Source organism: Heterodontus francisci, chromosome 2 (assembly GCF_036365525.1).
Source record: "Heterodontus francisci isolate sHetFra1 chromosome 2, sHetFra1.hap1, whole genome shotgun sequence".
Taxonomy (NCBI): domain Eukaryota; kingdom Metazoa; phylum Chordata; class Chondrichthyes; order Heterodontiformes; family Heterodontidae; genus Heterodontus; species Heterodontus francisci.
The window spans coordinates 140,081,289-140,105,482 of record NC_090372.1 but is presented as its reverse complement, the minus strand read 5'-3'; the positions used below and the strand labels follow the sequence as shown (position 1 = coordinate 140,105,482).

Below are 24,194 nucleotides of genomic sequence, written 5' to 3'. Positions count from 1 at the left end.
CAATACTGATATAAAGCAAATCCCTCACCCCATTGTGACTCAGTGAGCAACCTGATGCCACTTGCTGTCTGGGATCACACAGAAATAATGGCCACTTGGACAAGCTGCTGGAAGACGACCAGTGCCTCATGAGCCATACTGCTTCAAGGAGTCAGTCTTCAGGAAAGAATGGGGAAAGAGTAAATTTACAAGGAAAAATAATTTCATAGGGCTTGTCATTCTGTCACCTTGATCTCACTGTTTTAAGCTCTTAACAAACATGTTTTTTTCTCTGTTAGGTATTATTGCAGTTGTAATCTTCACCATTCTTTGCACATTAGTCTTCTTGATCCGTTACATGTTCCGCCACAAAGGAACCTACCACACCAACGAGGCCAAGGGGGCTGAGTCTGCTGAGAATGCCGATGCAGCTATAATGAACAATGATCCCAACTTTACAGAAACCATTGATGAAAGTAAAAAGGAATGGTTCATCTAAGATGATTGTGGGAAGGTTCTCTACTGATGTTATTTTGGCGATTCGGGAAAGATCAGCACAAATGAACCAAAATGGAAACCCACACACACAAAGAAAAAGAGAAAATAAGATTCAAAAGAAACCTAAATATATGATACTATGGATTAACACCAGTTTTGAAAAGAATTTTCCCAAGTATGTGAATACTAATTGGAATGCATTTACACTTCAGAACAAAAAGCTGATAGTCTAGATGATTACACGTATGCCAAATACCCATTGTAAATATATTTTATGTAGATCATACAAGTATAGAATATATGTTTTTGTTGCTGAAGATGCTTATGAAGTTGCTGTATTTTACAATGCAAACAGGTAAATCTTCATTGCCAGAGTTTGTGCAAAGAATGATTTGGCATGCTGTGGTTAAAAATAACCTGGGTTTTTTTTTCAAAATTTAAGCAGGTTGCTTTTTTCCTTTTTCTTCAATTTTTGTTTTTTGTTTTTAAGAAAGCTTGTTTTTGTAGAGCTATTTGACAGACAAGATATAAATAAAATGGTCACAGAGATGTGAGATAAGACCTACACTCTTGTTTGTATGTGTGGGGGAAAAATGTGTGTGACCAGAGTGCATGATGGGAGAGTTACCAGAGCGTCTCTTCACCCATGGTGCCCAGAGTAACTGGAAAAATACTGAAGTGTACACAGCAAATAATTCTAATCTTTCATTTGTATTGCTCAGCAAGTTCTGTTCTTAACCTTTTATCACTGTATATATTTTTTATTCTTATATTTTATAAATGTTCATTATCTTGTCCATTTCTAGCCTTTTATGGTAAAATTTTGTGTGGTGCCAGTAAACATTGTTTCTGCTATTAAGGAGTTGCTTCATTGACAGGGAGACAGTCACTGCTACAAATTAGTCCAATGAGGTAGAGCAGGGGGGTTTTTTTTGCATGCTTAGGGAGTCCAGGATATTTACATTGTGAAAGCTCAGAAGTACCTGTATTTGCCTTTGGACTGATGGAGTGTGATCCATTGTATTCCTAATTTATTAAAAACACTCTTACACATGGTGTTTTCTGTTCAGGAATTTCTGATAGTTTATAAATTTTTAAATTTCCAAATTGTGTCATGCCTTATTTTAAGTATGTACTGTAGTTTGGTTAAAAATTGAGAGGGGGAATACAACATTAAAAGAGCCTTGCTGTAAATGTGTGTCCTTGTTGCTTTTTTGATGGCACAGATTAATGGTTGGCATCTATTGCTGATGAGATATTTTGTATAGATTGCATGTTAATTTAACATTACCTCTGACATAGTTTGGGGATTTTTCCTGACACCACGAGAGACCTGGGCTGGAGCATGCTATGCAGTGCGGTGACCTCAAACCACTGCCTGAATCACTTTGTAGAAGTCCTGACCATTTGTCTATTCAGTGACCAAGACAGAACTGTGTTCCAGAGGCTGCAGCCACTCTTTCATTACCTTGAGGAGCTGCTCTCCAATTTTTGCATACTTCTCAGCACTCAGCTGCGTGAACCGATCCGAAGACAGCCCTGATGGGCATGCTTCTGAGTCAGGCAAAATCCATCATGCACAGGTTCAAGATGTAAATGATTACAGGTAGTGTTACGACCAAGTGAGAAAGAGGTCCAGGGGTCCCTTTCAGCCTGCAGCTGGTCTTAATGTAACAGGGTTTAATTTTAAGCACACCGTGTTTCTTTTAGCCCCCACCCCCCCCCCCCCCCCCCCCGGCCTTGGTGAATCCTTGTTCACGACTTTCCAATTATAAGGCAAAGAAACCAGCACAAGCAGGCTTTCTCAGGTTTAAAGAAGAAAAGTTGACATTTATTAAACTTAAACTCCAATTCGGTTGACGCCTACAGATACGGTTGACGCCTAGCATGCATACGCGATACACACATGCAGATAGAGGCAGAAAAGAGAAGATAAACAAAGTGGAAATGTTTGAGGCAATATCTGAAGAGTTTTTTGTTATGGTTCTTCAAGCTCACTGTAGAGTCCTTGATTGTAGGTAGATCTTGCTGTTCGTTGGGGCCCAGTATTCTTCTTGAACCTTGTTCGGTGTAGGAGACTTTACTCTCCTGGGGATCATGTGTCTTCAGTGGATTTAGAGGCTTGTGAGAAAGAGATGGGAGCAGACAGGAGAGAGATCTCAGTCCAGGAACAAACAGACACTCTGCCCAAACTGTTGGTACAAATGTAAAAAATTTAGGTTGCCTAGCAGGTTAGTCATGTGACTAGCTGGTTTGACCATGTCCGTTTGTGTATCAGCCATGGTCATAATGAATGGTGGAGCAGGCTCGAAGGGCCAAATGGCCTACTCCTCATATTTTCTATGTGTTCAGCCATCTTAGCAGTCAACGTAGAATGCGAGCTTTCCCACTTTCAACGTCTGGTGATCAAAAGTCCATTCTGGGCTGAATGTGTCAGGGAATGGCTGTTTTGTCTTTCCAAACACTGTCTGCCAATATGCAAACGTCCCTTCCAGCCACAGCCGATTTGTTTAACAAGTCCTCCCCTCGCTCAAGTAACAGTTTAAAATCAATGTTTATGGCAAAATTAATGTGCTTTATTCTTGGCAGGCGGGAGCCGAGCATGACAGTAGGGTAGGCCAACTGTTTGCCAATGTTTTGATCTTTTATTGCCCAGGTGACTATGGTGTAAGGCCATGTGTTGTCCACTGATGAGGTCTTTTGCAAAGTTGGCGTATGTCTTTCATGCCATTATCATGAAGAAGGAGAAGCACATGATGAAGCAAGACACTTGGGCAGCATTTACTGCAAGAGGTGTTGCAGCAAATGGCAGCAGTGAAGTCTTGTTTTCTAGTGAATAAAGTGTGATATTGACACCACAGCATTCCCTGCTCTCCCTCATTTTCAAATAAAGGACATTCCCTCAAAATACTATACATCCTGCAAGATGCCAAAATTATCAGCCCTCTGTTCATGATCTATGCCCTATGATCGCCTTCGTAAAAATGTCAGCAGCAAATAAGTGCACACTTTCCTGGATGATATCAACCTCCATCAATAACAGAGCATATAAATGGGGCAGTGGTGGCACAGTGTTACTGTTACCAGACCAGTGTAATTCAGTGGCCTGGGCTAATGCTCTGGGGACATGAGTTTGACTCCCACCACGGCAGATGGTGAAATTTGAATCCAATTAATAAAAGTCTGGATTTTTTTTTAAAAGCTAGTCTATGGTGACCATGAAACCATTGTCGATTGTTGTAAAAACTCATCTGGTTCACTAATGTCCTATAGGGAAGGAAATCTGGTGTCCTTACCTGGTCTGGCCTACATATGACTCCAGACCCACAGCAATGTGGTTGACTCTTAAATGCCCTCTGAAATGGCTTAACAAACCACTCAGTTAAGGGCAATTAGGGATGGGCAATAAATGCTGGCCTAGCCAGTGATGCCCACATCCCATGAACAAATTAAAAAAAATTCCAAAGCGCAATCAACCTACACTTTCTCAACACCTTCACTCTCCTGTACAATTATGATGCCTTTGTTTCAAAAAAAAACCTATGCCTGTGTTTCTGTGGGTCGAGATTGTGGCAGGTGGTTGAATCCTCATTCTTTACAAAAGGCTCATGCAAGCACCAACCCCATGCCCACCGCCCCGAACAGCAGCTTTATGCTGGCTGCATCTCTGGAGCTTACTCCTGGGTAACCTAGGATTTATCCCACATTCATTTGGTGTGATGCTCTGAGGGTGAAAACCAGAGGACTGGCATATGCTGCTGTGCTGGAGTCCATCGAGTAGATGGACTTCAGTCTTTGCCATTCCACTGAGACCTGGATTTGTGGCTCCACTGTTCAGTGGGATGGCAGTTATAAACCCTGAGACGCAGCAGAATGTATTGCAATCATTGTGGTTTGGAAGCCGCTATTCAGGTTTTTCTCCATTCTCCCCATCACCACTAGAGCCGAAGTTCTATTCTTCCACGGAGGTGGAGGTACCAACTGACACTTGTTGCTTCTTAATGGGGACTGCTGCAAATTCCAATGAAGTTGTCATTTGATCCAATGATACTTGCAACAAAGTTTCTGAGATGTTGCAGCAAAGAACAGCTATAGATACGAGAGCCAGATCTAACCGTTGCCACAACACTTCAAAGATTGACCTCAAAGCCTGTAGTTGATACCATGTTCCTGGAACATCTTTCTTGTCAGGTACTTAACCATGAGTTATGGGTCCTGGGCACTGAAGCTACTCAGCCTCCAATGTGAACGTGATATTTCCCATCCAGTCTTCATACTTCTGGTTCCCTCATGTTCTGTGAATCACCAATGCTACATTCTTGCTACGGTGCAGTGGTTAGCACCGCAGCCTCGCAGCTCCAGTGACCTGGGTTCAATTCTGGGTACTGCCTGTGTGGAGTTTGCAAGTTCTCCCTGTGAACCGCGTGGGTTTTCGGCAGGTGCTCCAGTTTCCTCCCACAGCCAACGACTTGCAGGTTGATGGGTAAATTGGCCATTATAAATTGCCCCTAGTATAGGTCGGTGGTAGGGGAATATAGGGAAGGTAGGGATGTGGTAGGAATATGGGAATAGTGTAGGGTTAGTACAAATGGGTGGTTGGTGGTCGGCACAGACTCGGTGGGCCGAAGGGCCTGTTTCAGTGCTGTATCTCTAAATAAAATAAATAAATATTCTAATTGCCTTCAGGTGAAAGAGCTAAGCTAATGCCATGGAGTAAGGAAGCAAATGCTGCAGGTGGTGAAATGGAAGGGGCTGTGACAGAAGTACAGGGGGCAGGTGGCACAGGGACTTCTGGGTAGGCTTGTCCTCTGTATCCTTTTCATCATTGTCATAATCTCTTCCCTGCTGCTCGATTTGCTCCTCCTTCCCATCATCATCTGCCTCTGCCTGTGCTTCCCATTGCTGTGGTGCATCTGCAGGAAAGAACAGCAGATGCTAAGAATGAGTGAGCATCGCTGTCTTAAGATTAAAGAGATGGAGCAAAGCAGTGGAAACATGTCTGTGTGGAGCTTCACAGAGATGCCAAGGGCAACAGTGTAGTTGTAACACACCACAGACAGTGAAGTTGCCATCTCCCACCGCAAGACCTGAGTTAATTATGAGCTGCCTTCTCCTCATATGACATCAGTTGTTCCATTGGAGGTCTGCCTCTGGTCAGCATTATGCAACAATTATTTCTGCAGGAAGATCGAGTTAATGAGGGGTAGGCTAGCAGTTGACTAACCAAGTGCCATGGAAGAGCTGAACTAAGATATGGAGGTATCAACCTGTTAAATTGACAGAAAAGGTTTTAACATTGTGCATGTAAGGAATTTGTTTTAGAGGAACTGCATAGCCATAATGCAAAAACAAAATACTGCAGAGGCTGAAAATCTGAAACTGAAACAGAAAATGCTGGAAATACTCAGCAGACAGGCAGCATCTGTGGAGAGCAAAACAGAGTTAATGTTTCAAGACTGTGACTTTTCAGAACTGTCAAAGGTTAGAAATATAATAGGTTTTGAGCAAGTGAAAGAGAGGGTGAGCGGGGGAGAACAGAAGGGAAGGTCTGTGATAGGGTCGAGGGCAGGAGAGATTAAATGACCAACATTTCTGACCTGGTTGGCCATAATGCAAGAAGGATGAGAGTGAGCCCTCCCACTGAACCAGCCGGCAGGGATGGGTTGGTTGTACAAGTGTTGCTTTAAGAAGGTGAAGAGTGTGCTGGTGCCCAGAGTTGGCAAGAGAGACTGTACCCTACCTCCCCTGGTGAGGTCACTGAATCTCTTGTGGCATTGGTCTGCAGGCCTATAGGTGAGAGAGCTGACACTCAGTGCTAATGCCACCTGAAGAAGGTGACAGGTATGATATTTCTGGGATGAAAACAGAAAATGCTGAAAATACTCAGCAAGTCAGGGAGCATCTGTGAAGAGAGAAACAGAGAGCTGAATTTTTCTAAGGACAAACAAGTCCCACCACCAGGCCAAAAGCAGGAGCTGACCCCACACTGTCTGGCAGTGGGATCCTGAGGCAGCATTTTAGCAGCGCTTGCCACTTAACAGGGCAACACCAGGGCTGCCATCCAATTAAGGCTGCAGCATAGAGAGGGCGCCTCAATGATGAGGCAACCTCAAAGACGGTTGAGTTTCTTTCAGGAAGACAGGCCCCAGCGATCCGGGGGTGGGGGGCGTTATAAGCAAACAGTGATGCCACAGCTGGGGGGCAGCCGTTGCCACCGGGAGGACCCTCTTTGGGCCATGGAGGTCCCACCTGGAACCCACTGGGAGGCCGCCAGGGTTTACCTGGTGGTCTTCCCACACAGCAGCAGGCCCACAGCAGTGGGGGTGGGAAGTGGCCCTTAGGTGACTCAATTGGCCGTGCTGCTGAGGTTTCCGCCGCTGGTAATGTGCCATGATCGTGGGTAGATGCTGGGGTCCCCTCTTGCCTCCCAGCCCATCTCCATAGGGATGCGAAAATTAATGTTTCATCTGAAGAAAGGTGATAGGAAGCATTTAATTTGTTTCTCTCTCCACAGATGTTGCCTGACCTGCTGAATATTTCCATCATTTTCTGTTTTTTATTTCAGATTTCCAGCATCCACAGTATTTTGCTTTTGTACTATTTCTGGGAGACTTAGCACCTACACTCAGTTGGCTGGATTTTACCAAACCCTCAACGTCGGGCTCCATGGCAGGGACGGTGGGGTGGGGGGTGGGGGAGGTGGAGGGGTGCCGAAAGATGGGGCCAGTAGCGGTCTGCCACGGAGCCCGACGTCGAGAGGACCCAGCCCGATCCTCCAGGCAGCAGCAAGGCTCCATGGCGCCTCCCATGCAGCTGGGCGACAGGACCTGGATTTCAATACGTAAATTAATGAAAATAATACATTTAAATGAACTTACTTCAATCTTCCAGGCGCGCCACGATCTTCAGCGCGGTGGCCAGCACTCCCACACCTTCAATTCCCCGTCCGGGGAAAGCCAGTGTGACACTGGTGGGGAGACGGAGGAGTTAAGATTTTAATTGTTGGGGTGGGTGTTGTGGTGGTACAGGGTCATATAAACATAATGAGTGTGGGGATGGTGGGAAGGGGTGAACTTCAAACTTTATGCTGTCTTGGGGGGATGGTCGGAATAGAAAGGGATGAAGGGCAAATAGTTAATGTAATTGTTATTGGGGGGTGGTGGGAAAGTGGCATTAGAAATTTATTTAATAAATTTGGGGGGTGTCTCTTTAAAAATTCTAATTGACTAGCAGGGCTGGCTGCCCTTTTAAAATGACGCCACGCCTGCGCACAGGCAGCTGACACCATTGCCAGGGACGGACAGCTGACACCATTGCCAGGGACGGACAGCCCGCCCCCTCCACGTGACTGGGGGGAGTGGGCCACCCCAGCTATTTAAATGAGCCACCACGCGTGAAATCACAGCGGCTCTTTGGCGTGCAGGCTGCCATTTTTTCGGCGGCGGGTTCTTAAAATCCAGCCCAGTGTCTGTGCCTCCTGCCTTCAGTCTCCTCCAGGAGGACTTGGAGTCTGAATCAGTGAAGTTATGGTCGAAATTTTTCATTAGGTGGGAGGCCCCATCCACCAGCCGAAAAGTCAGTGGCGAGCCTGCCTCCACCGGGCCTGGGGAGCCAGACCAGGATTTTTCACTCCCCAAGACTTTAATGGGTCGTGGCCGGGACTTCCACCTTCTTGAGGCAGGACGTCCCGTCCCACCGGGAGCAGTGGCTGCTGCTAGGACTACACCCAGCCATTGGAACCAACAGGAAGGAATGTAATTGGTTAGGGCCCCGGCGAGGCAAGGCGGTTGGTTAGGTGGTGGGGGAGTGTTGTGCATTGGGGCTGTTAGGGCTTCAGGGATGGCCCTACGTGAGGCACAGAGTGCCCGATCAGGAGGGCCCCCACCAGCCCGCAAGAAGGCAGCCTGGTTTCACCAGGCAGGTTTTTTGAGAGCTTAGATGTCCACCAGCCATAAAATACCCGTGGCGACGGTTGGAGGCCCTTAAGTGCCATAGTTGGCCATTTAAGGGCCTTGATTGTCCTGGGGCAGGTGGACTGTTTATCGCCATCGCTGCCCCACACAAAATGCCCCCCAGCCTCCCCGCCTCCCACTCAATTTTACACCACCAGACCGTACATTGGGGGGGGGGGGCGGGGCGGTAAAATTCTGACCTATGTTCTTCTGATGCTCAGTACTATGCCCTGCTGTCTTGATGTAGAAGTTCCTGCTGTAGGCAGTTCTCGAAAAGTCTATTGAAAAGATTGATGGAGCCATATAATTATGTTATCTATTTGTGAGCCAAGTATTGCTCATTTCTTACCCGGTTATCCTGATATGTGCAGACTGAACTGCCTTTTTAAAGGTCAAATTTTATATTCCAGCTAATTACTCCCACTTTCCACAGGTTTTATGCTAATGACTACTCCATTGAGTATACAAATGAGCTGACCCAGGAAGTTCTCATGTAATTACCTCTCCAGACCATCAGTGGGCGAAAATCATTTTTCATTGATGTAACAGTGGTCAATTCATCTTGTAAAAATTTGGATGCTATGTCTTTTTTTTTTAAAATGACCCTGCTGGGCTGATTAAAGGAATCAGCATCACTTTTCAGTTCTTTGTACCACATAAATTACCTTTGTGGTGATCAATGTACTTTACACCTTGCTTACAGAAAGATTATTATTCAAACATTGCAATTATTGGTCGAATTCAAAGTGTTTTAGAATGAATAATAAGACGTATAATGTAATCTAGCAGTTCAGATGGTAACGATTAACTGAATTTTGATTCATGTATGGACATGATCTGACCCCTGAACTCAGCCTTTTGCTAATTCTGCACTAATTTATAAATTGTGGCAACAACAATTGAAGTTAGTAGTTAAATTGCAGAACTATTGTGATGTCGTCACTTCTAAATTATAGTCAAACGGTATGACTTTCATGAAGGAAAAAATTGAATGGAAGGGAAATAATTCCAGATTATCATTAGCAGAAAATCATTGAGCCATGTTCAGCAAGATATCCAATTTGAGCAAACTGAGCATGAAATCTTGTATTTTCATGTTATGGCAGTATATTAAAATACGCATTTTGTGTGGGAGGTTTTCAGTACTGTGGAATCTATCCGATGCTTCTCAGTCAATGAGGCAAAAAATTAAAAAGCCATCTATTGCAACACAGGCAAATTATAAAATGAGTTAGTCAATCACACTTGTCAACTATTTTATGGAAGTGATTCCACAATCTTGGTGGGAAGCAGTGCTCACAGGGAGAATATTTCAGGATATTGAGGGATCACATGATGTAACATCCATTAAAATTACAGGCTACCCACTTGACATTTCCTGGGATGGACCATTCCTTATGGCAGCATTCGATCATAAAACCATCCACAATGTTTTTAAATTGCTGGTAAGAGAGGTATTTCAAGCAACACTAGAAGTGATTTTATCCCTACCTGCCTAGTGGAAACAGGGAGACTTATCCATCAACATGCCCCACCACTCTCACTGTCTCCTATTTTAACCTACTCTTCTCCAAATATGCAGCTCAGAGTTTGATAATATCATTGGGTCTCAATTTGAACTGATGGCCTAAGCAGAGAAACCTTGGGCGGGATTTTGTTCCCAGCCCGATGTCGGGGTCCGTGGCAAGGGGCGGGCTGGAGAATTGGAGCAGCGGCAGCCGCCATGGAACCCGATGCTGGGATTGCCAGGCCCAATCTTCCTGACGGTGGGGAAGCTCTGTGGCAACCCCTCCGCCGCTCTGTGACGGGACCCGAGTTAGCATATTTAAATTACCTTTCTGCATTCATTTAAATGGAATTCCCCGTGATCCTGCCAGCCATTTCCAATCTTAAGCTTGACGTGCTGCACTCGTGTCTTCACCTTCCTGTCCTTGAAAAGTTGGCACTGCTGAGGCGAGAGTCCTCGGTACCTACAACGGTTGGTAAGTAATTCCCTGCTCTTATTCTTTACTGTAGCGAACTCGGACATTTGCAGTGAAGTGAAATCACCAGAAATAAGGAGGGTTGGAACTCTATCAATTTTTCGTGTATTGGCAAGAGGAGGGGGAAGGGTTGAACTAGCATTTTTCTGTCAGCAAGGGGAGGGGGAAGGGGTCTACTCTGCATCTGGATAAGCTGTTTGGGGGTGGGGGGGACAACTGGGAAACTATACCGGTTGCTGTTGTTAGTGGTCCAGTGCAAGCAAATGAAATGATTGGCTCACACTTATCTAAAGTTTGTGTGTGAAGCATCATGCCATAACATACACCTCATACTAGAACACTGCTGAAGCAGAAAATAACACAAATCTCTGCCCAGACAGGTAAAAGTGGCCTTTTGAAGGAATCTGAAGTGACTGGCAGCACATAGAAATGGATATGATCCATCCTGTGTTCCTGAATCTCCTTGCCATGACGAGGCATCTCCACCGGGGGTGGGCCCAAGAGGCAGGTGCAGCCCACAAGGAACCTCCCAGACGTGAGTAGCAGCAGCCACCAAGGCGCAGAGTCGCCCACACATGCCAGCGAGTCGATAGAACTCAGATGACATACCTCCGGATGTCTGAGCACCACTGTCAGAGACAACTGCGGATGACCAGAGAGGCCATCACACAGCTATGCACACTGCTGAAAAATGACCTGCAACCAATGGGCTTTGGTGGTCACCCTATGCCTGTGGCCCTCAAAGTGACTGTGACCCTAAACGTCTACACCTGTGGATCATTCTAGGGATCAACAGGTGACATGTGTGGGGTCTCTCAATCCACAATACACCGCTGCATAAAGGAGGTCACTGATGCTTTGTACATGAGTGCCGGCGACTATGTCTGCTTTAGGACGGGTCCTGAGCGTCAGGCCGAGATGGCCGTTGGATTTGGGGCCATTGCAGGATTCCACAGGTGCAGGGTGTCATTAGCTGCTTCCATGTGACCATCAAGGTTCCCACAGCCTTCATAAACAGAAAGGTCCAACTTGTGTGTGACCACAGGACGCGCTTCCTGCAAGTGTGTACCCACTTCCCAGGCAGCTGCCGAAACTCGTTCATGCTGTGCCAGTCCCAGGTGCTGCTGCTGTTCACTCCCCCTGCTCAACTGCAGGGGTGGATTCTTGGGGATAAGGGCTACCCCTTCATGACATGGCTTCTGACGCTGGTGAGGATCCCCACCAATGATACTGAAGAATGCTACAACGCCGGTTATGGCTCTACTCGAGCTACCATCGAGCAGGCCATTGATATGCTGATGATGCACTTTCGCTGCCTCAATAGATCTGGTGGAGCCCCACAGGACACACCTGACAGGGTTGGGTGCATCGTTGTAGTCTGCTGCATTCTGCACAACATCACACTATGGAGGGGGAAGGCCTTGCAGGATGAAGAGGTATAGGAGCAGGACACATCCTCCGACAATGAGGATATAGAGGGCAACCAAAAACAAGCACTCATCGGAGCACTGAGAGCAGTGATGGAGGGCCAATATGGCAAGCAGTGAGCAAGGGAGGCCAGACAACGACATTCTCCCCATGCTCCTGGTCCTTCTCTCGGCCAGCCACTGCTGCATTGCAGTCATGCTGAAGGCGACGGTGTGCAGGTGATTGAGCATCTGTGGAATGTGGTTCTCCATAAAGGTCACCAACCTCTCCATGGAGAAAGACATGTGCTCATATGCATGGAACATGCCAGCACTCATGGGATAAATGGACTCCCCCACCGTCCGCTCAAGGCTTCACATGGCCTGTGGCAAATCCGCCAGATGTTAGCTTACCTCTCCCTGCATGCCCCAGCATGCCCTGTGCGGTCGACACCAGAGTCTTGTCATGATCCTGGGGCTCAGCATGGGCCTATCCACCCACAGTCCTCCGACTTTCAGAGGCCTGAGCTGTCTCAGCCTCAGCCAACTGATTGGGCGCATTTGTGATGCTCTCACCAGCTTGTGACCCTGATTCTAATGCTGATTGAATGCCCACCAAGGTGAGAGTATCTGCACTGGTGGAAGGTGCAGAAGAGTCATGAGACGGTGCGTCCTTTATGTGTTGTTCATCCTCAGAGGTAGTCCTCATTCCCTCAGGCCCTGGGGGCATTGGTGAGCATTGCCCTGAAAGATACAATGAGAAGAATAGACATTTAGGTGTTATGGTACATATGTTGCAATGAGGACAGCATAAGAAGTGAAATTTTGAATCATTCTGTGTTTGTCAATAATTACTCTTGTCAACTGGACCCCAAGCTCCACATCCGAAATGGCACGTGCTCCTTCTCTCATGGCTAGCACCAGCACCTCTTCTTCAGCCAGTGACAGTGGCCTCAGGTCAGGCACCCTGCCTCCAGTCCTGGCCAGCTCCCTGCTGTTCTGGGCCCTCTTCTCGTGTAAGAGCAAAGATGCAGATATTGAACATTGGTAAACGTCAACATCACAGTTGTACCAACATGGGCGCTTCATCAACTCCTGGGGAATGCTTGGTCTGGCATACGGACTCACTCTGTCATGGGTCTGACGTGCTCTAAGGTACTAATGAAGGAGACTTGATTCACATATGCAGACAGTCATGTGCCATAAACCCTCCTTGACCTCCCTGATTCTGAAATAGCAGTGGAACCCATGTGGCATATTGTGTGGTGACAACCAGATCACACCAAGCAATTTGGAAATGTGCCACATACCTTGGCTGAACAAAGGAGGTCATTCACCCTGAAGTAAAACAGAAAATGCTGGAAATACTCAGCAGGTCAGGCAGCATCTGTGGAGAGAGAAGCAGAGTTAACGTTTCAGGTCTCTGACCTTTCATGAGAACTGGCAAAGGTTAGAAATGTAATAGGTGTTAAGCAAGTGAAGCAGGGGTGGTGGTGAGGTGGGGGAACAGAACAAAAGGGAAGTTGTGATAGGGCAGAGAGCTGGTGAGATTAAATGACAAAGATGTCATAGGACAAAGACAAAAGGGAGTGCTAATGCTGTGGTGAAAGACAAAGCATTAGTCCAGAGAGAGTGTTAATGACAGAATAATGAACAGCTCTGTCCAAAAGCACAAACATGAAAAACCAAGTTTAAGGCAGGCACATGGTGAAAAAATATTAAAATAAAATAAAATAATAATAAGGCCAGTCATACTCAAAATTATTGAGCTCAATGTTGAGTCCGGAAGGCTGTAGAGTGCCTAATCGGAAAATGAAGCGCTGGTCCTCAATCAGCCATGATCTTATTGAAAGGCAGAGTAGGCTCGAGGGGCTGAATGGCCTACGTCTGCTCCTAATTCGTATGTTCATATGAGCTTGCGTTGATGTTCACCGAAACACTGCAGCAGACCAAGGACAGAAATGTGGGCATGGGAGCAGGTGGTGAATTGAAATGGCAAGCAACTGGAAGCTCGTGGTCAGGCTTTTGGACTGAGCGGAGTTGTTCCACAAAGCGATCACCCAATCTGTGTTTGGTCTCCTCAATGTGTAGGAGATCACATTGTGAGCAGCGAATACAGTATACTAAATTGAAAGAAATACAAGTCAATCGCTGCTTCACCTGAAAGGAGTGTTTGGGGCCTTGGATGTTGAGGAGAGAGGAGTTAAAAGGGCAAGTATTACACCTCCTGCATGGGAAGATGCCGTCGGAAGAGGATGAGGTGTCGGGGTAATTGAGGAGTAGACCAGGATGTCGCAGAGGGAACTATCCCTTCAGAATGCTGACAGGGGAGGGGAGGGGAAGATGCATTTGGTGGTGGCATCACACTGGATGTGGTGGAAATGGCGGAGGATGATCCTTTGGATGTGTAGGCTGGTGGGGTGGGAAGTGAGGACAAGGGAAACCCTGTCAGGGTTCTGGGAGGGAGGGGAAGGGGTGACAGCAGAAGTGTGGGAAATGGGTCAGATATGGTTGAGGACCCTCTCAACCACAGTGGGGGGGAAATCCTCGGTTGAGGTTGTTACTACAGCATCCGCAGTATTTTGCTTTTATTTTAGGTCATTAACCATCTTACAACTTTGCACCCAGTCTCATCTGGTGACCCCACGGCTGCTCACCTCCTCTGCAATCTCCGTCCATGCTTGCTTGGTCAGGCGGAAGGACCTCCTCTTGCCATTGCTGGGGAAAAGGACCTCCCGCTGTCCCCTTGCAACCTGGAGGAGAATAAGTAGGGAGGCAGCACTGAACCATGGGGTCACCCTTGCTCAGACCTCAGCCATCACACAAAGATTACTCAGTGGGGCCGCTTGCTGAGTTTGGGATTTGTTCAACACTTCTGCAATGCTGCTGCAATGCCTCTGACTGCAGTGCAGGGAGAGATTGAATGCAGGGCTGGCAGCCTTTTAAAGATGGCGCCAGCATCTGCTCCTGCATCAGGTGATGCCATTCACGGCATCACCGAGGCCGCTCCCACCGTGTGATTGGAGGAGGGGCAGCTGCCGTGAATATATAAAATGGCTGCCTGCCACATAATCGCGGCAGCATAACGGCGTGGGTCATGTGGGGGACAGCTGTCATGTTCCATGCTCACTGCCCATTGTGTCTTTCCCCAGAGGTCAAGATAGCAGGATGAGGATATGAGATCAGAAGGGACCAAGACAAGCACTTTTAAAAAAAACCTTTTTTACTTTCCTTGTAGGGTCACGAGGAGTCGAACACTCAAATAGAGATTTAACTGGTCATCCATTTCATTGTTCCTGCTGTATTTCCCAACATAACAACAGTGGCTACACTTAAAAAGTAATGAATTGGTTCTGAAGTGTTTTAGAACACCTCAAGGATTTAAATGCAAATTCTTCCTTTGAAAGGGTTTTTCAAAAATTAAGTGTGAAAAACCTTATGTAAAATAAAGAGATACAATACATAAAAATACATAGGCTGTTACTACAGGCTGTAGGATACGACCTTTTTTGCAGCTGGAGCTTTGCTTTTGAAAACCACCAGCACAAGGATTACTGTTGTTGAAGCTTGGTACTTAATCCCCAGGGTACAATCTATTGCATTCTAGGCTAGGTGCATTGGTTGTTAAGGGCTTTGATCGAATCAGCCCAGCAGTTCCTCCAACTGTGAAATAGGTCACGTAGATCGTAAATTTTGCCATCTAACATGCCAATCTTGGCTTTGATAACTGATACTTTCCCACTTTTCTAATTAGAATACACTGTATCAGAAAATCAGAAGCAACACACCCAAAATTTATTGACAAATGTTTGCTATAGATTCAGATTTCAATCACTTGAACAGTATTGCATTATTCATCCACTTTTAATTCTGATTTATAAATGCGCATGTTTAACCTGCAAGTCCTGTTTCGCAAAGGTGCCACAAATACACGAGTCAGGTTATTGATTTTGTTTTCTAAAGATGTAAAAATAATGGGCTGGATTTTGTTCCCCTCCCACGTTGGGCTCCGTGATGGGGGGTGGGGGGAGTGGGTGGGGGGGTGGTGGTGGCAGGAAGATTGGAGCAGCAGTGGCCCGCCATGGGACCCAACGCCAGGATTGCCGGGCCCAATCTTCCTGGCGGCCGGGAAGCTCCGTGGCCGGTCCCTCTGCCGCTCTGCAACGGGACCCGACTTTACATATTTAAATTAGCTGTTTGCATTAATTAAAATCTAATCCGCAGCAATCTTACCTGCAGTTCCAGATCTTCAGCGCGATGGGCGGCACTCGCACGCCTTCACTTTCCTGTTCAGGGAAAGCTGGCACCACCAAAGTAGGAAAGGGTGAACTTGCATTTTTAGTGTACTGGGTGGCGGGAGGAAGGGGTCCACTGTGCATTGGTAGTGTAGTTGGGGGAAAATATGTATTTTTATTGCAATGGTGGGGTGGGGTGGCGTAACAGGGACAACTGTGCAGTTTCTACACAGGTCTGGCAGTCCTTTAACAATGGCGCCAGTGCCAGCGCAGGTACAGTTTATGCCATTCACGGTGTCACCAAGGCCACCCCTGCCACATGATTGGGGAGGGGGTGGCGGCTGCCCTGCATATGATAATGAGCCGCTGGGATCAAGATCGCAGCGGCGTGACGGCGTGCAGCCCGGCCACCAATTTTTACACCCACTGCCGCTCCCAGCACCAGGACTACAAAATCCAGCCCAATGGCCCAAAAATTCCTGGAACTGGTCAACAAACACCATCTGCCAATAATTAGACTGGTTTTTGCCCGTTTAATCCAGATGATATTTTCCATGGCAAGTTGCTGAAAGTGTGAGATGGAAATGGTGTGGCACCCTCTATAGGGCATCTGTGATCTGAGTGAACAGAGCAAGAAGCTGTGCATCTCCTTAGCCAATCAGATTGAAGGATTTTGAAATAAAGGAAGAAGTATAAGTTAGAATGAGTGAATTCAATGTCAAATTAGGTACAGAAAGAACAATAAAGAGAGAAGAAAGATTGCATTGAGAGAGAGAGAAAAAGAGAGAGAAAAAGAGACAGAAAAAGTTAAAAAAAAGTTTTATTTTTTAAAATCTCCAATAACAATTAAAACTTGAACAAATGAGACTCCACACTTGTAACAGTTAATTTTCAGTGTCAGGGAAGTTGACTGGCAGTTATGAACACTTATCACTTAGTTAAAAGGGTACCTAGACTTAAAATGATGACTTAATTTTCTGTGGTGAGCTTACTTCATATCTACTGTGCAAATACAGGAAATTCAAGCCACTCAATGCAGTTGAATGGGACAGCAAGATGCCATTTTTGCAAAGTTAACAGCAGGGCAGTACATTTTCAATAGTATCTTCTCATGTTTTCCACGGTAAGATTTAGAACTTTGCTAATCATTCGTTCTTGGACCAGTCAATAAGAATTCAGACAAGTGTAGTGATATCAGAATGATTTATTAAGGCTGAAAGTAATACTTAACAAATCCAAGGCAGTCGATATTCTAGTCCAGGTGGCCTTTGCTCTCCACTGGCTCTAGTGGCACAGATGCTCGTAACTCCTCTTGTCTCTCCCATTGTCATCTTCAAATCTGTGTACCAAACCTCTCCAGGTCTGTTCCTTTATTCTTCGTAGCCAGTGGCTCCTCCTATGTACTGACTGGGTGGTTCATACGTGTCACTGTTTCAATTCAACCTGTCATTTCATTTGTCAATGCTTCCATTTATGCATTAATCATAATCACATGTATACACAAAACAATGTGTCCTTGGTGCACAAACAGTTCATTATAACCTTGAGGTCCATTAGATTATACATTTCCAGCGAGACATGTCCTCCTTTTCTGTTACATTTTGATCACAACTTGTTACATAGTTTTTGATATCTGTTCTTTTCTTTCCCTTTATCTGTTTGTTATTCGTCTGCATCACAGTGTAATTCCAATTGACTCAAACTGTACAGGCAGAATTTATTTTTCAGTAAGGTGCACAGCTAAAATTAACTCTTCATTTAGCAAAAGCTTATTCAACACATATATATGAACGTTCATAAAACTCATAATACAAAAGATGTAAAAAGTCCAGAAAAATGATAGAATCAACATGTCTTACAGCACATTTAACTATGCATCTGCCCCTCGCCTGAGGTTGCTGTGGCTTTTATACTTAAATAACAGCATGTGCTATTAGCCTCACCATTACTTTGACAGCAGTTTTCGGGCCATAATTCCTCAGTGTAATATTTGTAAAATTTGATCATGTGTCAGTGATTATCCAGAAGGGTTGAGGTGTCACACGCGGTTTTATTGAGGAGCAACAATTCAAATGCAACACTTAATCAGAATAATAGATTTAAGACCCATAACAAGTGAGAATGGTTTACCAGTTTAACAGGATAGATCTTTGCAGCCTGCAGTAATGATCTCTTCTTCTTTGGTTGTCTCTCAGGCTGGCTGAGGTGTTAAGTGGAAGCTATCATGGATCCATCTTAAGGAATTTACCTTCATTTGCCTTCCTTCCTTTCTCAACTGCCCGCTTATATATCTTATTTTAGGGGCAGGTGGGTACCTCATGTCACTCACTCGTTTAATTACTTTACCCATTCAATTGCCCAATTACAGGGGAATAGATAATCAAGGCAGACCATACAAACATAGGCTCCAGCCCCATGAGATCATTCCTTTGCTTATCTCTTGTATGGATATCTTGTTACGTTCTCCCAGAAAGCAGACCCGGAGGTTGAAAACAGCGAGAGAGAGAGAGCGCGGATCCAAAGACTTAAAACAGCGAGAAAGAGTGCGAACCCGGAGGCTTAGAACAACGTGAGAAGGAGCAAGAGAGAGAGAGAGAGAGAGCAGACCTGGAGCCAAGTCTGTGGTCTGACTGCATTCGGAGAAAAATCAAAATGTGGTGTCACAGGTTGGTGAGTATTTTGCACGTTTATTTTTCAAAACTGGTGTAATTTATTGGCATTTGTAAAGTTTTATTAGTAGTAAGGTTTACTAGTAGCAATAAAGCTTATTTGGAGTAGTAGGGTTTATTAATTATAAATTAATTAAGAAAAAAGTAATAAAATTAACTAACACATAGGAAGATGGCAGGGCAGGTGATGTGTTGTGACTGCAGAATGTGGGAGCTCCTGGACACCAGTGTGATCCAGAGCAAACACATCTGCAACAAGCATCTGCGGCTTGAGGAACTTCGACTCAGAGTCATTGAGCTGGAGGGCAAGCTGCAGACACTGTGATGCAGCAGGGAGGGGGAAAGTTACCTGGACACTAGGTTAGGCAGAACTGAGTTGATTAATGGTCAGGGACAGGAGCATGTGACTGTGAGTCAGGAAAGTATGGGGAATCAGCATGTAGTGATGGAGGAACCTCAGCCCTTGACTTTGTCCAACAAGGTGCTTGCTACCTGTGTCAATGAGGAGAAGGACTGCAAGGTGGATGAGAGGACTGAACATGGCACCATGGTGAAGGATGCCATTCTAGTGGGGGGAGGAATGTGGTAGTGATAGGAGACAATATAATCAGGGGTATAAATACTGTTCTCTGCAGCCATGACCAGGAGCTCCGAAGGTTGTGTTGCCTGCCCAGTGCCAGGGTTAAGGACATCTCCTCATGGCTGGAAAGGAACTTGGAATGGCAGTGGCAGTATCCAGTTGTGGTGGACCATGTGGGAGCCAACGACATAGGTAGAACCAGGAATGATGTTCTGCTAAGAGAATTTGAGAAGTTAGGGTCTGAATTAAAATGCAGAACATCAAAGGTAATCACTTCTGGATTGTTACCTGAGCCACGTGCCAATTGGCATAGGGTCAAGTAGCTTAGGGAATTAAACGCATGGCTCAAAGAGTGGTGTGGGAAGAAGAGGTTTCAAGTCATGGGGGCACTGGCATCAGTACTCACAGAAGAGTGAGCTATTCCACTGGGATAGGCTCCACTTAAAGCGGGCTGGGGCCAGTGCATCAGAACAGTGTAGCATTGTGGGTAAAGACCAGCAGAACGGACAGGAAGGGACAGAGAGTTTAACAAAAATTGTACATCAGTGAATAGGATCATTGCAGGGAATAGAAGTAAAAAAAAAATGAAATTAAAAGTTATTTATCTGCATGCACGAAGCATCTGCAATAAGATAGATAAACTAGTGGTACAAATAGAGGTAAATGATTTTAGATTTAATCACCATTACAGAAACATGGTTACATGGTGTTCAAGCTTGGGTACACAATATTTCGGAAAGATGGACAGAATGGCAAGGGAGGAGGGGTAACCCTGATTGTAAAGGATGACAAAGGACATTAGTGAGAAAGGATCTGCCCTCAGAAGATCATGAAGTAGAATCAGTATGGGTGGAAATAAGTTTTAGCAAGAATCAGAAAACACTGGTGGGAGTATTTTTTATAGAGCATTACACAAGAAATTATTGGAGCTTGTAACAAAGGCAATGTAATAATTGTGGGGGACTTTAATCTTCATATAGACAGTGATGTGGAAAATGAAGGGTTAATAGGGTTACTAAGGTTCACGCAGTTGAAGTTGTTTGTCTTACTGAACCTTTTCCATCATGAGGCTTTGGTCTGTGTATCTGTTGTAAAAGATAGCATTAGGGAGGGTGAAATTGCAAAGAAAACTAGCATTATAAAGTGTTGAAAAGAAGTGTATAAGCAATAGTAAGATAACCAAATATGGATATATGAGTAACCAGCTATATTAGTTTCACATAAAGTTATTGTATGAACATCTCTGCTGGAACCATAACTTGTTTGAGTGACTCTCCCCTGCATGTTTGCAATAAAGATTTTTCTAAGTTCAGCTCACTCCTGCTCTGAAGTGGCTTTTGTCCCACAACAACTTGGTGTAGTCGACAGGATCCACTGATGGTCCCAACCAGAGAGTCCCTGCGGAGAGCAGACACCAGAGGGTGAGTACATTTTATTTAATACCACCCCACATTTAATTAGGTCGGATTGACCGCTGGGGCCTCCTCGGGACCTCAGGGATCACAAACATTTGAACAGGGTTGGAGTGACTGAATGAGGAAAAATGGTAAGGAGACAACTTTGTATCTAGATCACCGACAGACTGGCTGGAGGGGGAGGCTTAGCGGGTACTCCTCTGACTTGCAGAGCCTTGCGAATTGTGTTTAGGCACCCCCAACCAACAGACTGGTTGTGGTGGGAATGCTTAGCAGGTGTTCTCAAAGGTGAAGAGCTTTGTGCATAGGTCAAGGACCCAGGAGAAGAGACAGGTTACAAGTGTGAGAAGGGTGAGAGCTGGAGTGGGAAAGTGAGAGGTATCAGGTTGAGGAAAGAGGGATGACTTAAACAAGAAAATTTTTGTGAAAAATTAAAGTGGGTGAAAGCAAGTTACTGTGTCTTTTGTTCAAGTCTGTATGAATGTTGGAAGCTTCCATGAATTAATGTCGTTATCTGTGCAGCTTGTGTTCTGTAGAGCTAACAGTCATTAACCCTTTGTGGTCTGGCTTTACTGTTGAAAGTGTGAGTCTGTTACTTGTCCTATTTTTGCACGTGCATATTACTGTGGGGTCCTTGAGTCATGTTTTGGTTGGGAACTAGTTGAACCTGTGTCTTCCTTCGGCTTGGGACTGGGAATTTATTGCAGATTTTTGGTACTTTGAATTCATAACCCATTACAGGAATCAATATTTCTAAGTTGTTTGGAATTAAAAAGTGTGAATGCGATTGTTGAGTGTGTTCATTTCAATTCAAGATTGTGCACCCAGAAATGGGGTATAAAAATGAAATTACATTTTAAATTAAAGATGCTGATATAATGTTTTATTTTTTTAAAGGTGGTTTTGCAACTGTAAAAAGGCAATGAACAATTTTATGAGATAAGTGTCAGCCTTGAAGGCTTGAAGATGCCTGGCAAAAATCCAATTTGAAGTTTAAAACACTTTGCTTTACAATCTGCTATTGCCTTTTTACAGTTTAAATTAAAGATATGCCTTACTGACTGTTTTTAAGTAGCAATTGATTTCAGGGAGAGAAAGGATAAATAAAGGAGATATGGGAAAGATTCTGTCTATTTAAAGTTTGTTTAAGAGGCTCGTGTTAAGTATTTTGTTGTAAAAATGTTAAATAACCTTTTCTTTAGTTTTTTGGTTTTATTACAGTCATTTGAAAAGGCGCCTGAGGAAAGAACATGAAAAATCACATCATTTACCTTTTTTTTTAAAGTACATGCTATTCTGTTCTGTGTGCAGTTAATAATCATTGTTCTGAATTAAGTTTAAATTATTAAGGTTAACTGAGCCGAAGTTACTTTTAAGAAACCAAAATGGTATCCAAAATAAAGAACAAAGTATGGTAATGCCTGGAATCAAATGCAAACGTTTCATTTCTGTTTTTAAAGATATTATGAATATTGGACTGTAAAGTTTCTTCAGCGTTCATGAATGAAATAGAATTATAATTAATAAGAATTGGAAGTTAGATCTGACTGATGTAAGAGCTAATAAGGAACTTTGGGGACAAACAATGGTGAAATTAAAATTCAAACTGGTAAATTAATATAGCTTGGAATTTCCAAGAAGTCCAGAACTTTCCAGTGAAAGTCAGTAAATTGTAGATAAGACTGGTAATTTGATAGCTTTCGCATGGAGATATTTGTATCCTTGCCAATGAGTGTTTTTTAAAAAAGAAGTACATTTGATAGTCTGACCACTACCCGAGACATCGGGACCATGCAAGGGGAGGTAAGCAAAGATCACCGAAAGAAAACACATCCCACCCCCACCCCTTTTTTTGATCTTGTGATAAGATCACCTGAGAGTCGAAAACGTGTGGCATGATATTGGGATACCGGTGTAAGAGTGCAGATGTGATTTGTTACATGTGAAGCAACTAACCAACAAAATGCATGGTGAAATGCATTGATTAACAGTCTCAGACATGCAAAGCAACTTGACAAACAGCGTGGCATGAAATGGTTAAAGTGGCTAGTAAAATGAGACAACATTTTAAATTATCAAGGCAATACTTAGCAGAAATTATCCACAAGATTGATACAGGTAAAGAGAGAGCTGGAGAATCTTTTAAGTCCATGCATGATTAAAGGATTGTGACATTGTAATGAATGTAATGTGACACTTTCATGACCAGTGTGGTTTGGCCATGAATGTTGCCACCCCAATTTGGCAAGTTAGACTGAAGGAAGGTGAATGGTTGGGTATTGGTACAGCATTCAGTACTGCAGCCTGGAATAGAAAGGACCATCACCTCACAGAAACACTTAGTAAAAATGATGCAGAACAATGGCACAGTGGCGTAGTGGTTAGCACCGCAGCCTCACAGCTCCAGCGACCCGGGTTTAATTCTGGGTACAGCCTGTGTGGAGTTTGCAAGTTCTCCCTGTGTCTGTGTGGGTTTCCTCCGGGTGCTCCGGTTTCCTCCCACATGCCAAAGACTTGCTGGTTGATAGGTTAATTGGCCATTAAAAATTGCCCCTAGTATAGGTAGGTGGTAGGGAAATATAGGGACAAGTGGGGATGTGGTAGAAATATGGAATTAGTGTAGGATTAGTATAAATGGGTGGTTGATGGTCGGCACAGACTCGGTGGGCCGAAGGGCCTGTTTCAGTGCTGTGTCTCTAAACTAAACTAAACTAAACTAAACTAAACTAAAATGTAGGAAATACAACGGCTAGGCGAACCCCAGTGGAGGGAGACTGTATATAACATAGGACAACACTCATGGCTCTGGACTCTGTCCATGTTTATGATATTAACCCAGGCCATTGTGTTAGTAGTAGGACTCTTCATGCTTTGCTATTTGAAGCACCTTGTGCGACAAGTGCATTACAAAACACGAAGCTTAGAGCTTGCCGCTTTTCTCAAATAGGTTGGTTGGCATTCTTCTATCTACGAAAGATGATGGACATGCAACAACCAACCATTTAGGTGGGCTGTCTTCTCTTGGTGCACCTTTGCTGATGGCTGTGAAGGTCAATCTTGAGAGGCAGGATCTGCCACAAGTGCTGCATGTGAAGCTGCCAAGTGACACTGTGAGTTGTTGTTTTTGACATTGGCACCTGTTGCCAAGCTGCTGTAGCAATTGGTCATCGTGGTAGTGCACACCAGTCCACAAGATGTGTCGCCATTTCCCTCTTTCGCCAGTGAATGACTCCCAAGTGTGATAGTTGGCATTTAGGGCCTTCGTGTCATGCTTGCAAGCATCCTTGAAGCAGAGCTTTGGGCGGCCCACTGGTCGTCTGGCCCCGGCTCCCTCAGCATGCAGCAAGTCGTTGGGTATGCAACCGTCTTCCATCCTGCGGATGTGTCTGATCCACCGCAGCTGCCTCTGTTTGATTAAAGCCAACACATTTGGGAGATTTGCATGAGAGAAGACTGCCACATTTGTGCTTTTTTCCTT

General features: G+C 44.8%; 1 protein-coding gene across 1 annotated transcript in view; it reads left to right on the top strand.

Annotated features, from left to right (window-relative positions):
* Positions 1 to 1,543, top strand: part of LOC137347208 (contactin-associated protein-like 2) — a 1,554,138-nt gene extending 1,552,595 nt beyond the window's left edge. The window contains exon 23 of the mRNA XM_068011439.1: positions 279 to 1,543. Coding sequence (XP_067867540.1) covers positions 279 to 478 — 200 coding nt within the window. The 3' untranslated portion in view covers positions 479 to 1,543. The remainder of the gene's footprint in view (positions 1 to 278) is intronic.
* Positions 1,544 to 24,194: the final 22,651 nt, after the last annotated feature.